Source organism: Myotis yumanensis, unplaced genomic scaffold, assembly GCF_028538775.1.
Source record: "Myotis yumanensis isolate MYYU_CA2020_CCGP unplaced genomic scaffold, mMyoYum1.0.hap1 SCAF_4, whole genome shotgun sequence".
NCBI classification, from domain to species: Eukaryota; Metazoa; Chordata; class Mammalia; order Chiroptera; family Vespertilionidae; genus Myotis; species Myotis yumanensis.
The window spans coordinates 103,782,427-103,796,188 of record NW_027223755.1 but is presented as its reverse complement, the minus strand read 5'-3'; the positions used below and the strand labels follow the sequence as shown (position 1 = coordinate 103,796,188).

The following is a 13,762-nucleotide window of genomic DNA, read 5'->3' as shown; positions in this document are numbered from 1 at the left end:
CACACTTCTGTTTGACACAACTCCTTCCTCAGGTTTGATAACGTGCTATAATGGCTCATAGAACCCAGGGAAACACTTTAGTTCTGTCACCATTTTATTATAAAGGTTACAATGAATAGCCAGATGAAGAGGTATATAGGGTGGGTTTGGAGGGTCCACAATGTAGGGGCTTCTGTCCCTGTGGAGTTTGGGATGTGCTATTTTCCCCATATGATGTGTTCACTAACCCAGCTCTCTGAACCCCCTCATTTTGAGAAGTCGGGTTGGAACTGAAAGTTCTAGCCCTCTAACCACAAGGTCGGTTCCCTAACCAACCCCTATCCTCCAAGAGTCACCTCATTAGTTTAAACCCAGGTAAGGCAGAAAGGGGCTTCTTACTGAATAACAATGGATGCTCTTTTCATCCCATCACAAGGAGCCCAGAGTTTTAGGAGCTCTGCGTCAGGACTGAGGATAAAAAACAAATAAATATTTATTACGATATGACAGTATACTGTAGTGAGGCAACATCAAGAAACATAATTCCATAACTTGCACGCTCTTTGGAAAGTGTTAGGCCTGAACATGGTCAGGAGACAGTGGAAGCCAGTACCTTTTCTTTGTGGGAATTGGTTGTGTTTGAAAAGTGATGTTTCTATTGCTGACGTCAGAATTATAGCCTGTCCATCATGAAAAGATTGCTTTTCTTTTTAACTTTTTCTTATCCTATCTAATAAAAGAGAAACATGATAGTTAGCGTACGACCACTACCCTTCCCATTGGCTAATCAGGGCGATATGCAAATTAACTGCCAGCCAAGATGGCGGCCGGCAGCCAGGCAGCTGGAAGCGAACATGAGGCTTGCTTGCTTCAGTGAAGGAGGACTCCAACGTTCCCCTTCCCCGCCTGCCTTGCCGGCCTCTGAGCTGGCACTTTGAAACATTGTAACAAATATAGAAGCTAAACAAAACCCCAGAAACCAGCTTTCAGCTGGCCGGGATCTCAGAGCTGGAGATGATACAGTGTTTCGATTATAGAACCGAAACAAACCAGATACCTGCTTTCAGCACCAGAGGCCATGGCCCAGAATTTTTAAAAAAAAGAAAAAAAGGAGCAGTTGGGAGCTTCAGTCACCCACCAGCCTGAAAACAGCCCTCAGCCCCTCACCCAGACTGGCCAGGCACCCCAGTGGGGACCCTCACCCTGAAGGGTGTGTGACCAGCTGCAAACAGCCATCATCCCCTCATCCAGGCTGGCCAGGCACCCCAGTGGGGACCCCCACCCTGATCCAGGACACCCTTCAGGGCAAACCAGCCAGCCCCTACCCATGCACCAGGCCTCTATCCTATATAGTAAAAGGGTAATATGCCTCCCAGCACCGGGATCAGCGGAGCCGCGAGGCCTCCCGGCACTGGGATCAGCGTGACAGGGGGCAGCAACCAAACCCCCTGATTGCCCTGCGGCTCTGTGTGTGACAGGGGGCGGGGCCACAACCTCCCTATCCACCCTGCTCTGTTTGTGACAGGGGAAGGCGCCCCAACCCCCTGATCAGCCCTGCTCTGTGCCTGATAGGGGGGAGCTCCCCAACCCCCTGATTGCCCTGCAGCTCTATGTGTGACAGGGTGCGGCACCCCAACCCACCCCCCCATGGGCCCTGCTCTGTGTGTGACGGGGTAGAGCCATAACCTCCCCATCAGCCCTGCCCTGAGTGTGAGAGTGGCGGCGCCCCAACCCCCTGATCTGCCCTGCTCTGTGTGTGACAGGGGGTGGTGCCCCAACTCCCCTATCGGCCCTACTCTGTGCGTGACGGGGAGCTCCCCAACCCCCTGATAGGCCCTGCTCTGTGCGTGACGGGGGAGCTCCCCAACCCCCTTATCGGCCCTGCTCTGTGGGTGATAGAAGGCGGCGCCCCAACCCCCTGATCCGCCCTGCTCTGTGCGTGACAGGGGGTGGCGCCGCAACCTCCCCATCGACCGTTTTTTTTTTTTTTTTTTTTTTTTATTTAATTTTTTTTTTATTTATTTTTTATTTTTCGCTTAAAGTATTACAAAGGGTATTACATAAGTGTCCTTTTTTCCCCCCCACCCTTGACAAACCCCTACCCTCCCTTACCCCCCAGTGTCTTATGTCCATTAGTTATGCTTATATGCATGTATACAAGTCCTTCGGTTGATCTCTTACTCCCCTCCCTCCTGCCCCCCAACTCTCTCTAGCCTTCCCACTGCAGTTTGACAATCAGTTTGAGGCAGCTCTGCCTCTGTATCTATTATTGTTCAAAAGTTTGTAATGGTCTTTATTATCCATGAATGAGTGAGATCATGTGGTATTTTTCCTTCATTGACTGGCTTGTTTCACTTAGCATAATGCTCTCCAGTTCCATCCATGATGTTGCAAATGGTAGGAGTTCCTTCTTTTTAACAGCAGCATAGTATTCCATCGTGTAGATGTACCACAGTTTTCTAATCCATTCATCTACTGATGGGCACTTAGGCTGTTTCCAGATCTTAGCTATGGTGAATTGTGCTGCTATGAACATCTGGTTACATATATCCTTTCTGATAGGTGTTTCTGGTTTCTTGGGATATATTCCTAGTAGTGGGATCACAGGGTCAAATGGGAGTTCCATTTCCAATTTTTTGAGGAACCTCCATACTGCCTTCCATAGTGGCTGCACCAGTCTGCATTCCCACCAGCAGTGCACAAGTGTTCCTTTTTCTCCACATCCTCTCCAGCACTTGTCGTTTGTTGATTTGTTGATGATGGCCATTCTGACAGGTGTGAGATGGTACCTCATTGTTGTTTTGATTTGCATCTCTCGGATGATTAGTGACTTTGAGCATGTTTTCATATGTCTCTTGGCTTTCTGAATGTCCTCTTTTGAAAGGTGTCTATTTAGATCCTTTGCCCATTTTTTGATTGGATTGTTTATCTTCTTTTTGTTAAGTTGTATGAGTTCCCTATAAATTTTGGAGATTAAGCCCTTATCAGATATGACGTTGGCAAATATGTTTTCCCAAGAGGTGGGTTTTCTTGTTGTTTTGTTGATGGTTTCTTTTGCTGTGCAGAAGCTTTTTATTTTGATGTAGTCCCATTTGTTCAGTTTCTCTTTAGTTTCAACTGCCCTAGGAGCTGTATCAGTGAAGAAATTGTTTTGGCATAAGTCTGAGATTTTGTTGCCTTTGTATTCTTCTAGAATTTTTATGGTTTCCTGTCGTACATTTAAGTCCTTTATCCATCCCCATTGACCTTGCCTTGAGTGTGACAGGGGGCGGTGCCCCAACCCCCCAATCGGCCCTACCCTGAGCGTGACTGAGGGTGGCATCGCAACCTCCCACTCCGCCCTGCTCTGTACATGACAGGGGGTGGCGCCCCAACTCCCCGATCGGCCCTGCTCTGAGCCTGACCAGGGGCTGCACCTAGGGATTGGGCCTGCCCTCTGCCACCCGGGAGCAGGCCTAAGCCAGCAGGTCGTTATCTCCCAAGGGGTCCCAGACTGCGAGAGGGCACAGGCCGGGCTGGGGGACCCCCCTCCCCACACCCCCCCCCCCGAGTGCACAAATTTTTGTGCACCGGGCCTCTAGTCTATATATATAAAGCCTAAATGACCAGCCTCCCGGCTGGTAGCTATAACACACACTGACCACTAGGGGGCAGACACTCAACGCAGGACCTGCCGAGCAACAGCAACTTTGCAGAGTGCCCTCTCGCACTCTGGGACCCCTCAGGGGATGTTGGACTGCTGGTTTCAGCCCAATACCCCCAGGCCAAGCCAAGGGACCCCACCTGCCGGAGGGATCCCGCTCACTTCACAGATGCCTCCCCAGGTGCGGCCGGCCAGGGAAGGACTGCGGGAGGCTGGCTCCAGGCGTGTCCAGCCCATCTTGCCCAGTCCCATCCCACTGGCCACCTTCTAATTAATTTCCTTTCAATGTCCATGAATCCGTGCACCAGGCCTCTAGTTATAAAATAAAACATATATTGTAGAAGATAACGTTAAGCAAAAAAAGAAGAAGATAAAACCTGACGGTGAGTCCAGCACTGAGGTAATATTTCATTATACTCACTCCTCCCCAAACATCTCCAATTTAAAAAAAATTAAATCTGGCATCTAATACTTTTTTTTTTTTGCAACTAATACTTTTTAAAGCCATGAGCGGTGTCACAGAGCTAGTATCATGCTCTTTCTCTTTTACAATGTTGTCCAGCTCTTTTAAGAAGTAGTTACCATTTGGCCTCCACACCACTGCCTAAGAACTCTGGCACAAAGTGTTGTTTCCGTCGGGGACCTGCTGTCCTATGCTAACCTTTCTTCCCCCGGGTTTCTCATAGCCAGTCCAGGCTCCATTGCCCATTCACATCGTTTCCCCCTTGCCCTCTCTGGATGGTCTGGGTTTCCTGCTAAGTCTGGGTCTTCTCTCCCGCAGATTCTGATGGCCAGCTGTGCAGCATTGTCCCTGCCCAGGATGAGGAGCCGCAGGCCTGCCCTGATGAGTTCGAGGACTTTGTTACCTTTGAGGCAAGTGGTTTTCACAAGAGAGCTGAGAGGGAACTTGATGTTACGCCTACTCCTCTGTGCAGTCTTAAGTCCTGCTTCACTTGTGGTTCCCTGGCTGTTTATATAGGAAATGGCTGGAAGGGCAGGGAAGGACTCACTCTGCAGCCCTGTGTACACTGTGGGGGCACTGTGGTTGGTGGGCTTTGGGGGACTCCTGGCTCCAGCACACAGTCGATAGGTGTCTACTCTGAGTGTTACATAACTGAGAACCTTAACAAGAGGCGCCGTTGGGTTCGTTGTTAGTAGAGTGACAGGCTGAGCAGTTAGGACTCTCGTGAGATTGTCACCTTCTGTCAGGCTGCCAAGCAAGGCCAGAGCAGGGGACTCATTTTGAGGTTTTTATTTTATCACATTTCAAACCATTTTCTGGGTCTATTAGAGACCTTTGATTAATGCCTTGCTTTACTCTGCCCCCTACCCCCAGAAGAAGCCAGCGTTGCTATGGTTACATGGTGTTGCTGGTAATTGAGGGTGATTTTTCCAAGGTTTGGGGAAGGTCTGTGAGACAGACCACTATCACTGTGTCCCACTAGTTGGAGAGGTGGGCTGGGGCAGATGCTGGGAGAGTCCAGGTGGCTGAGTCTAGAATTTTTTTTAATACACTGGAAACTCCTGAGTTCTTTAAGAGCTATTGGGGAAGGCCGTGGTGGCCACTGCTAGCCCCTCAGCCTCTGTTGCCCAGTGAGGGGAGCAGGGTTAGGCTGTGACCCACTGGGCCTGAAGCCCTGCACATCAGTCCTCTGAACCTCGGCTCCTTTGTGAAATGAGGGGGTTGCACAGAATAGATTCTGAAATTGCCTCTGAATATTAACTCACCTCAGAATTCCACTGCTTTCCTTCTCTGTCTCATGCCCCTCCTGTGAGGAGCTGCCCCAGGTATTGGTGACCCCTCAGATAAATGCAGGCTCACTTCCTGACTATCGTTTCTGCCAGCACAGACATCCCCTCTCCCCCAGGCCACCTGGGCCTGTTCATCCTTCACAGCTTTGTCCCAGAGTACCAGCTGAGCCTGAGCCCCCGCAAGGGCAGGAGCCACCCGCTTTTTGTCCCCTGTGTGCATTCTGGGTGTGACTGGGCAGTGCCAGGCCCAGTCCTGGCATATGGAGGCCAGTACCCAGATGGGACTTGTACTGATTGCAAGGCACAGTGTGGCCAGGTGGGGGATCCCGGGTGTGCATGGCTCTGATGTGTCAGCTTTCAGATGAACTGCCAGCCCCTGTGACTGAAGAGGCTGCTTATAAGGCCTGAGTAGGAAGGTTCTGTGAGGTTTGACACATCTTGAATTTTTCAGGAATGCAGCTAGACCAGGGGAGAGCCTTCCTTTGTTGTTTGGAGCATCTGGAGAATTGCCTTCCCAGCAGTATGGCAGGATCCTGTTACTTATGTCGTCAGCACTGAATCCTTAATCATGTCTCAAGAGCATACGCTTTATCATCAGTGTTCTTGTTTTATTCCTCTCTCATATTTCTGCTAGGACATTACATCAGTTTTTTAAAATATTTTATGTGTAGTGAATTGAATGGTGGTCCCTCAAAGATACATCCACCCAGAACCTGTGCCTCTGCCTCTCTTACCAGTCTCTATGCAGTCTCCACTTTCGGTCCTCGGGTATCAGGGTTCTCTCTTGCGAGTTTTCCGTTGATTATTCAGGAAGTTCTTCTGTATTTTAGTTGAATACCAGTTTGTTCCTGGGAGCATGTCCGTGCAGCATCCACTTACTCTGCTGCCATTTTTCCACCCAGAACCTGTGAATGTGACCCTCTTTCTCCAAAGGGAAGGGTCTTTTCAGATGTAATTGAGTTAAGGACCTCAGGATCAGATAGATCATGCTGAGTAGCGTGTCCTTAGAGGAGAAAGGGAGATGACACAGTGGGGAGAAGGCAATATGAAGATGGAGGCAGAGGCCCAAGGACCGCCAGGAGCCTACAGAAGCTGGAAGGGGCAGGAAGGGAGAACTCAACCCTGCTGACACTTTGATTTCAGTCTTCCGGTCTCCAGAACTGTCAGAACACACTCCTATTGTTTTAAGCACCCAGTCTATGGTAATTTGATACAGCAGCCCTAGAAAACTAATACAGTGTTTGATTACTCAGGATAGTAAAAGGCATCAACACATTTTGTACTTAAAGTTCTTGTTTGGTCCAAAAGAGTGAGTCACTGCAGTGGGGCTGCCTCCCCCGAAACCTGGGTAGGGGTGCTGTTTGACCATGACCCCGTTTTGTCCTCTGAGTGGGTGAATCGTCCTCTCAGCCCACATGACTGTGGCCCTCCCGCCTCTGTGGTTGCCTCCGTCCTGGGGGTGTGCCAGCTCCCACCTCTTGCATTTGGATGGCATGGTGGGAACCAGGCTTTTCAAAGAGTATGCCAAAGGAATGCGTTTCAGGTTTTTAAATCCTAATTTTTTTAGAATGGAGGAAATTTTTTAAAAGTTTTTTTGTTACTTAAAATTAATAGACTTTATGTTTTAGCAGTTTTAAGTTTACTGAAAATGGAGCTGATAGGCAAAGAGTTCCTATCACTCCCCCTCGCCCCTATACACACACCAACACAGTTTTCTCCCTCATGAACATCTTGCCTTAGTGGGTACATTTGTTAAAACTGATGAACCAATATTGATGCATTATTATTAACTAAAGTTCATAGTTTACATGAGGGTCACTCTTGTGGTATACAGTCTGTGGTTTTTGACAAATGTACAATGTCCTGTATCCACCGTTATAGTATCATACAGAGTAGTGTCACTGCCCTAACAGTCCTCTGTGATCCCATGAGTCACTCCCCCACCCACCCACTAGCACCCAGCACACTGATCTTTTATTTGTTCCCATGGTTTCGCCTTTCCAGGATGTCACATGATCACATAGTTGGAATCCTACAGTGTATGGTCTTTACTGACTGGCTACTTTCGCTTAATAATGTGCATTTAAGATTCCTCCATGTCTTTTTATACTTTTTAAGGTTTTTAGATGTCATTTTTAGGGGAGTGAAACTAGTACTGTGAAACTTACAGAAAGATTGCTCTCTTTTTTAAAAAATGTACATTATATAGTCTTTAAAAGTCCAATAAAAATAGGAGTGGAGAATATGTGCATTACATCCAAATACCACATTTGGAGAGCCTCTGCTGGAGATCTTCAGAGACAGGCCTTTTATTGATTTTTCTGGCTGGGCACACAACAGTGTTGGTCAGGGGACCCTGTGCAGAGAACTATTGATGGGCTGCTGCTTCTGGTCCTTTTCCTGCCAGGGCTGTTCAGTGGGTTCCGTAGCTCCCAGCATTTCCCTGAGCATCCCTTTGGCTTGTCGCTTGTAACATAATTCCTAGGAGAAAGTCACTGATGTGGCATGTCTGAGAAGGGAAGAAGTGAGGAAGTGACTTAGGGTTATCACTGACGTTCAGGGAATGAGAGGAAAGCTCCAGTCTGAGAATCTGAGTGAGGTCGAGGATGGAGTGCTGGAGGCCTACATGGGTGATCTCGTGTGCCAGGATTTCTGGAAGGGGATGGGAAAGTCACGGAACAGGCACAAACAGAACTGATAAGAATTGTCCCTGCTGTACCTCCTCTGTTCCTCCCTCTCCCACTATCAGCAGCTAGAGAAAAGAGCTGCCTTAATAAAATATAACAGGGAAATGTGTCTTTTGTACAAACTGTATCTGAAAGGTTAGAGAGTCAAAAACAAAAGCCATTCTGTTTTGAGATATGACTGTTAAGAACCCAGCAAAGGCACTTCCTGAACTTTGCCCCTACCTCCACACCCCCACGCCCACCACTGGCATAGCAGGTTTAACAGAGCATGTCTGGGAGCAGGTTAAACTTTTTCCCTGGCAGTGATGTACCTTCAGGTGAACACACAGGTTTGGCAGAAACTCCAGCACAACTTGTCTGTTGAGAGTCTGGACGGAAGGCCCTCTCGCTTCTGATACGATGGGGAAGCTGTCTCCAAGAGCGTGCCCTGGCTGGAGCTGGTGCGGGCTCGCATCTGAGGGTAAGAGGAGGCTGTGTTGTGGTGGGACACAGGCTCACACCATGCCCAGCAGTTAGTTCTCCTCCGAGGGACCACAACCTGGACAGTGGGGACCCCAGGCAGGGTTGGCCATGAGTTCCTTACTAGTGGCTCTGTATGCAGCCTTCCTTATTGCCTGTTGGCAGATTGTTTGTTAACTGGTGAAAGTACCATTAACATGTAAAGTTTTCTAAGATGCACAAGAGTTCATCTTAACATGTGTAATTTGTAAACATTTTTATAGTTGCTGGCATAGACTTGTGGGCTTCTGGGCAAAGCTAGGTCCTGTCTAGTAGCAAATAATGAATGGATGGGGCATGTCTGTGAGCTGCTCTTATGTTTTGTCTAGTAGACTGTGGGTGAGCATGCACCACGATCTAAGATGACTTTCGTCTCTCGTGAAAAGTAGGTGTTTACCCAGCTGCCCTGGAAAACTACCTGCTGGCCGACATTTATCCGAGGCAGCTTTGACCAATAGAAACTGACCCTCAGGGGCTGCAAGGTGGGGCAGCACCTGGGAAACGAGTTGTCCCTCTTTTGGCTGCTTGACCCTCCCTGGGTTTTGTCCTAGGTGCTCATGGAGCCGACCAGTCTCTTGTCCCCTTTGGGCTGCTGTCGTGGCCTTGGTCTGTGTAGGGAGCTCCAGATAAGAGGTTGTTTACCAATACCCTCGCCAGGATTTCTGCATGTTTATAGCTGTGCTGTGGGACAGGACCTTCACCATCCTATTTATTTATAATTTTGGGCAAATTAAGGTGTAAGTGCAAACACAAAGCCTTTTGTGAAGTGGTGAACAGTTTTCATCAGCGTACGAGTCATTTGGTGCAGGGGGACTCATTTGGTGCAGGGGGACTCATTTGGTGCAGGGGGACTCATTTGGTGCAGGGGGACTCATTTGGTGCAGGGGAATGGGTTTGCTTTAGAAAGGAGGGTGAAGATGGGAGAGTGTTTGCCCTCTATCTGTTTAAAAGGTGGGGAGATACCCAGAATGGAGTGTGTAAGTGCCTGGCTTGAAACAGTCGAGTTTTATAGCTTCTGCCTCATTGTTTCTGTGTCAGTGGAGAACTATTTCCATTCTGGCCAAACTCCAAGGGGGTTTCAGCTGCAGCCCCGGTCTCAACTGCACACGGGTGAAATAAACAGGCCCAAGTGCCTGGACCTTCTTTCCTGGAGAGAAATGTTGGGTGCTGAGTTGATTTGCTCTTATAGATGCTGAGCTGCCATCGAGGGTCCATGCAGCCCAGAGAAGAGCATCATGCATCTGTTAGAAGTGCTGGTTGGTTGGCCTTTTTTTTTTTTTTTCAATCCTTACCTGAGGATATATTTTCCATTGATTTTTAGAAAGAGTGGAAGGGAGGGCAAGAAGGAGGGGGACAGGGAGGGAGGGAGAGATCGATTGGTTGCCTCCCATATGCTCCCCAATCGGGGCTGGGGATTGAACCTGCAACCCAGTTACATGCCCATGACCTGGAATCGAACCCACGGCACTTCAGTGTGCAGGCTGATGCTCTAACCACTGAGAACACCAGCCAGGGCATGGTTAGCTTTTTAAAAGCTGACCTTAACAGTCAAGGTCTGGCCCTGACTGGGTAGCTCAGTTGTTGGTTAGAGCATCATCCTGATGCACCGAAGTAGTGGGCTCAATCCCTAGTCAGGGCACATACAAGAATCAACCAGTGAATGCATAAATAAGTGAAACAACAAATTAATGTTTCTCCCTCCTTCCTTCCCTCCCTCACTCCCAAATTCATCAGTGGAACAAAAAATTGATGTTTTTTTCTCTCCCTCTTCCTTTCTCTTTCTCTAAAACCAATCAAAATACATTAAAAAAAATTTTTAAGAGTCAAGTTCTGTTTTCCACAGGAAACTATTACAGGGGTATTTGGGGGGGCCTCAATAGCCCTGTGGAGTGAGGATTAGGGCGTGTGGGCCCTGCCTGCTTCCTCAGTCTAAGGACTGAGGTTGAGGTGGGGGAGGTCCATGGGATCGTCCTGCAGGTAAGGAGCAGTGCTCTTGTAGGATTTTTCAGCTGAAGACTGAATAGCTGACTGGTCTTTGCCGTCATCACTGGAAGTGTGGTGTGGGGATCTTCCTAGTGCCCTTGGGTGGTTCTTGGGTAGTATCCCATGCAAGTGAGCAGTGCCACTGGGTAGCCAATTAGCAGCCATACCTCAGAGGACATCAGGAATTGACTGGATTTTGTGCCTTCTTGGTTGTGTTCCCCCTTCTAGCTACTCCCTAACATAGTGGCATCTCCTTCCCAACTCAGGTAACTCGTCTCTGCCTATGCTACCTGCAGAACAAGCACAGAGCCAGCCTGCTCAGGGATGATGAGTAGGACGAGAGCCTCTTGAAGTGATTTCCTGGTTTCAGATTTTGAAGTGAACTTAGTTGCCATAGATTCCAAGGAAGATTGGGTTTTCTGTTAAAAACATAAGTGATATCACTGAACATCTCAGTAGGTACATCTCATGTCATTCCCTATTTTATTCTGGCCTTACAAGCAGCTGGCAGGGATTCCACCCACCAGTAACACATGAACTCTAGTCTTTCATTTTCTTTTCGGGACCTATCTTTGTGGTCTCTCTTGATCCCATATGGTTGCAACCTGTTGAGATCAGCATTTACAACCCCCCTTTTACAAATGAGACGACAGGCTCAGGGTGGTTGAGCCCCCATTCCGTGCTAAATGGCTGGTAGACAGCAGACTGAGGACGGACCTGGGCCTCTCGTGAGCCACACCAGGCTCCTACTGGCTCAGCCACGGTCCTTTGCCTCTCTTCCATGGGGCAAGGAGCCTCGGGGTGCAGCATTGTGAGGCTCTAGTTGCCCCCAAACATAGCCAAGGACTGTGACTTTTTGTTATCCTAGCACATCTGAGCAGACTGTCCGCCAACCGTGATACCTGAACCCGAGTACAAAGTGCACTTCTCCCCAGCTACTTTCTGAAATTGTTAAACTTGGGATCTTGTAAGCATGACATGTTGGCTACATTTCTTAACCATTGCAATTGTGTTTTAATTAGAGCTCAGATTATAAACTGAAAATGGCGTTTCACAGTTCTTTAGTTTTAAGTTAATTTGTACAGCCCACAGATACTTCCTGCCTGCTGTGTGCCAGACCTGTGCTAGGTGCTGAGTCCACATGGGTAAAAATAAAGATATGTTTAGTGGGAAAGTATACATTTAACCAGTGAACATAATTAATTGGTTAAAAATTTGATTAATTAGTATTTTGAAGTTAGAGCACGTAATTGGATTTCATTGCCATAGCCTGAACAGACATAATAGGTATTCATGATACCGTTTTGAATTTTTTCTTTTCTTTAAATCCTCACCGGAGGATATGTTTTTATTGATTTTTTTAGGGAGAAGGAGAGAGAAAACATCTGTTGGTGGCCTCTCATACGCACCCCAATCAGGGATTGAACCTGCAACCTGGGTGTGACCGGGAATTGAACCAGCAACCCTTTAGTGCACCAAATGACGCCCAGCTAACTGAGCCACCCTGGCCAGGGCTTCATGGTGACTTTTCTTTTAAAAACATTTTTTTTTAAAGAATAGTTTCTTGATTGTTAGAGAGAATCATCGATGTGAGAGCATGACCCCAACCTGGAATCGAACCAGCAACCTTCTGTTGCATAGGACAACGCCCAACCGAGCCACACCAGCCTGGGCTTCATGGTGACTTTTTAAATTAAAAGACATATTCTTACAATATGAATGCTAATTCTTAGATATAAATAATTCTAATGCTGGAAGCCATAAAATGGGTGATTGTTCTGGGATATACCATGTGTTGAGATGCTTTATATCTTTTTTAAGTATAATTATTAACTAACTCTAAAAATTACTCCAGCCTTGGCCAGTATGCATACACTCAGTTGCTTGAGCGTCGTCCTATACACCAAAAGGCTGCCAGTTCATTTCTGGTAAGGACACATGCCTGGGTTTCAGGCTTGATCCCCAGTATGGGGGCATGTGGGAGGCAATCAATGTTTCTCACATCGATGTTTCTCTCCCTTTCCCTTCCTCTCTCTAAAATAAATAAAAATGTATTTAAAAAATTACTCCAATAGTTTTCTGTACTTGGACATACTGCCTATATTTCATTTTAAAACAATATTAAATTGTTTTGTAAGCTAATGTTTTTGCTTAGAAACATAGTAGGGACTTTTTCATGTGTGAGAGCTCCCCCCTCCACGTGGTATTTCTACTTCCACAGCAGCAGTGTGTTATGTTGGGTGTTGGGTTTTTTTGCACTGAGTGCCGCACATGGACATTGTTATTTCCAGGTGCCAGGACTGACTCTTGGCTCTCTCTTTTAGGCCAATGAGGTAACAGACAGCGCATACATGGGCTCCGAGAGCACCTACAGCGAGTGTGAGACCTTCACCGATGAGGACACAAGCACCGTGGTGCACCCTGAGCTACAGCCTGAAGGGGACATGGATAGTGCGGGCGGCTCAGCCATGCCCTCCGAGTGCCTGGATGCCATGGAGGAGCCTGGCCATGGTGCTCTGCTGCTGCTCCCAGGCAGGTCTGTAATCCACCCCAGCACAGTCTGGACATTGTGCATAAGATGTGTCTGATGGGCAGATTCGGTTCACATAGGGGTTTGTGTCAGAGTGGTTTAGAATCATCACAGGATGTGGGAGAGAATGTGGACCCTGCAGAATGGCTGAGCCATCTCCTGGTCACAGCTGACTTCCCTGTCAGGAGATGCCCCTCCTGTGACAGCAGATTATAGTGGTTATAAATGCTGCACAACTTCTTTGGCCACAGAAGTAGAAATTCTAGGAGAAAACATTAACTTGGTCTTTTGGATTTTTGTCATCACAATTCTTGTAAACCAGGCAAGACACAATATTCAGTAAATGTCTTCTGTCAGGATCTTAGAACCTCGTCTTTATGGCATCCCTAATCAGACCTCCTGCTTCCCCCTACCACTCCTGGTGCCCCAATGCATTTGAGGACCAGTGAGAGAAAGGGGGAGGGTAGGAGAGGTGCCCATGGCCCATGTGGACCTGAATGACAGCTTAGGGTTTTGCCCTCTGCTACTTAGGAAGCCACCATGCTTAGCACCCTTGGAAGTGGCTGAGTTTTATTTTCAGCTTATTTTATTTCATTTTTTGTTTGGTCCTCATAGAGTTTTTCATTTTTTCTCTTGAATTGAAGTATTATATAATGACATGCAAGTGCACCTGTCATAATAGTACAGACA

At 47.7% G+C, this 13,762-nt stretch overlaps 1 protein-coding gene across 2 annotated transcripts in view; it reads left to right on the top strand.

Annotated features, from left to right (window-relative positions):
* RAB11FIP3 (RAB11 family interacting protein 3) overlaps nucleotides 1-13,762 on the top strand; it is a 107,848-nt gene that overhangs the window by 65,898 nt on the left and 28,188 nt on the right. For both annotated transcript variants that reach the window (XM_070413386.1, XM_070413387.1), the window contains exons 3-4: nucleotides 4,404-4,495; nucleotides 12,867-13,078. In XM_070413386.1, coding sequence (XP_070269487.1) covers nucleotides 4,404-4,495; nucleotides 12,867-13,078 — 304 coding nt within the window. The remainder of the gene's footprint in view (nucleotides 1-4,403; nucleotides 4,496-12,866; nucleotides 13,079-13,762) is intronic.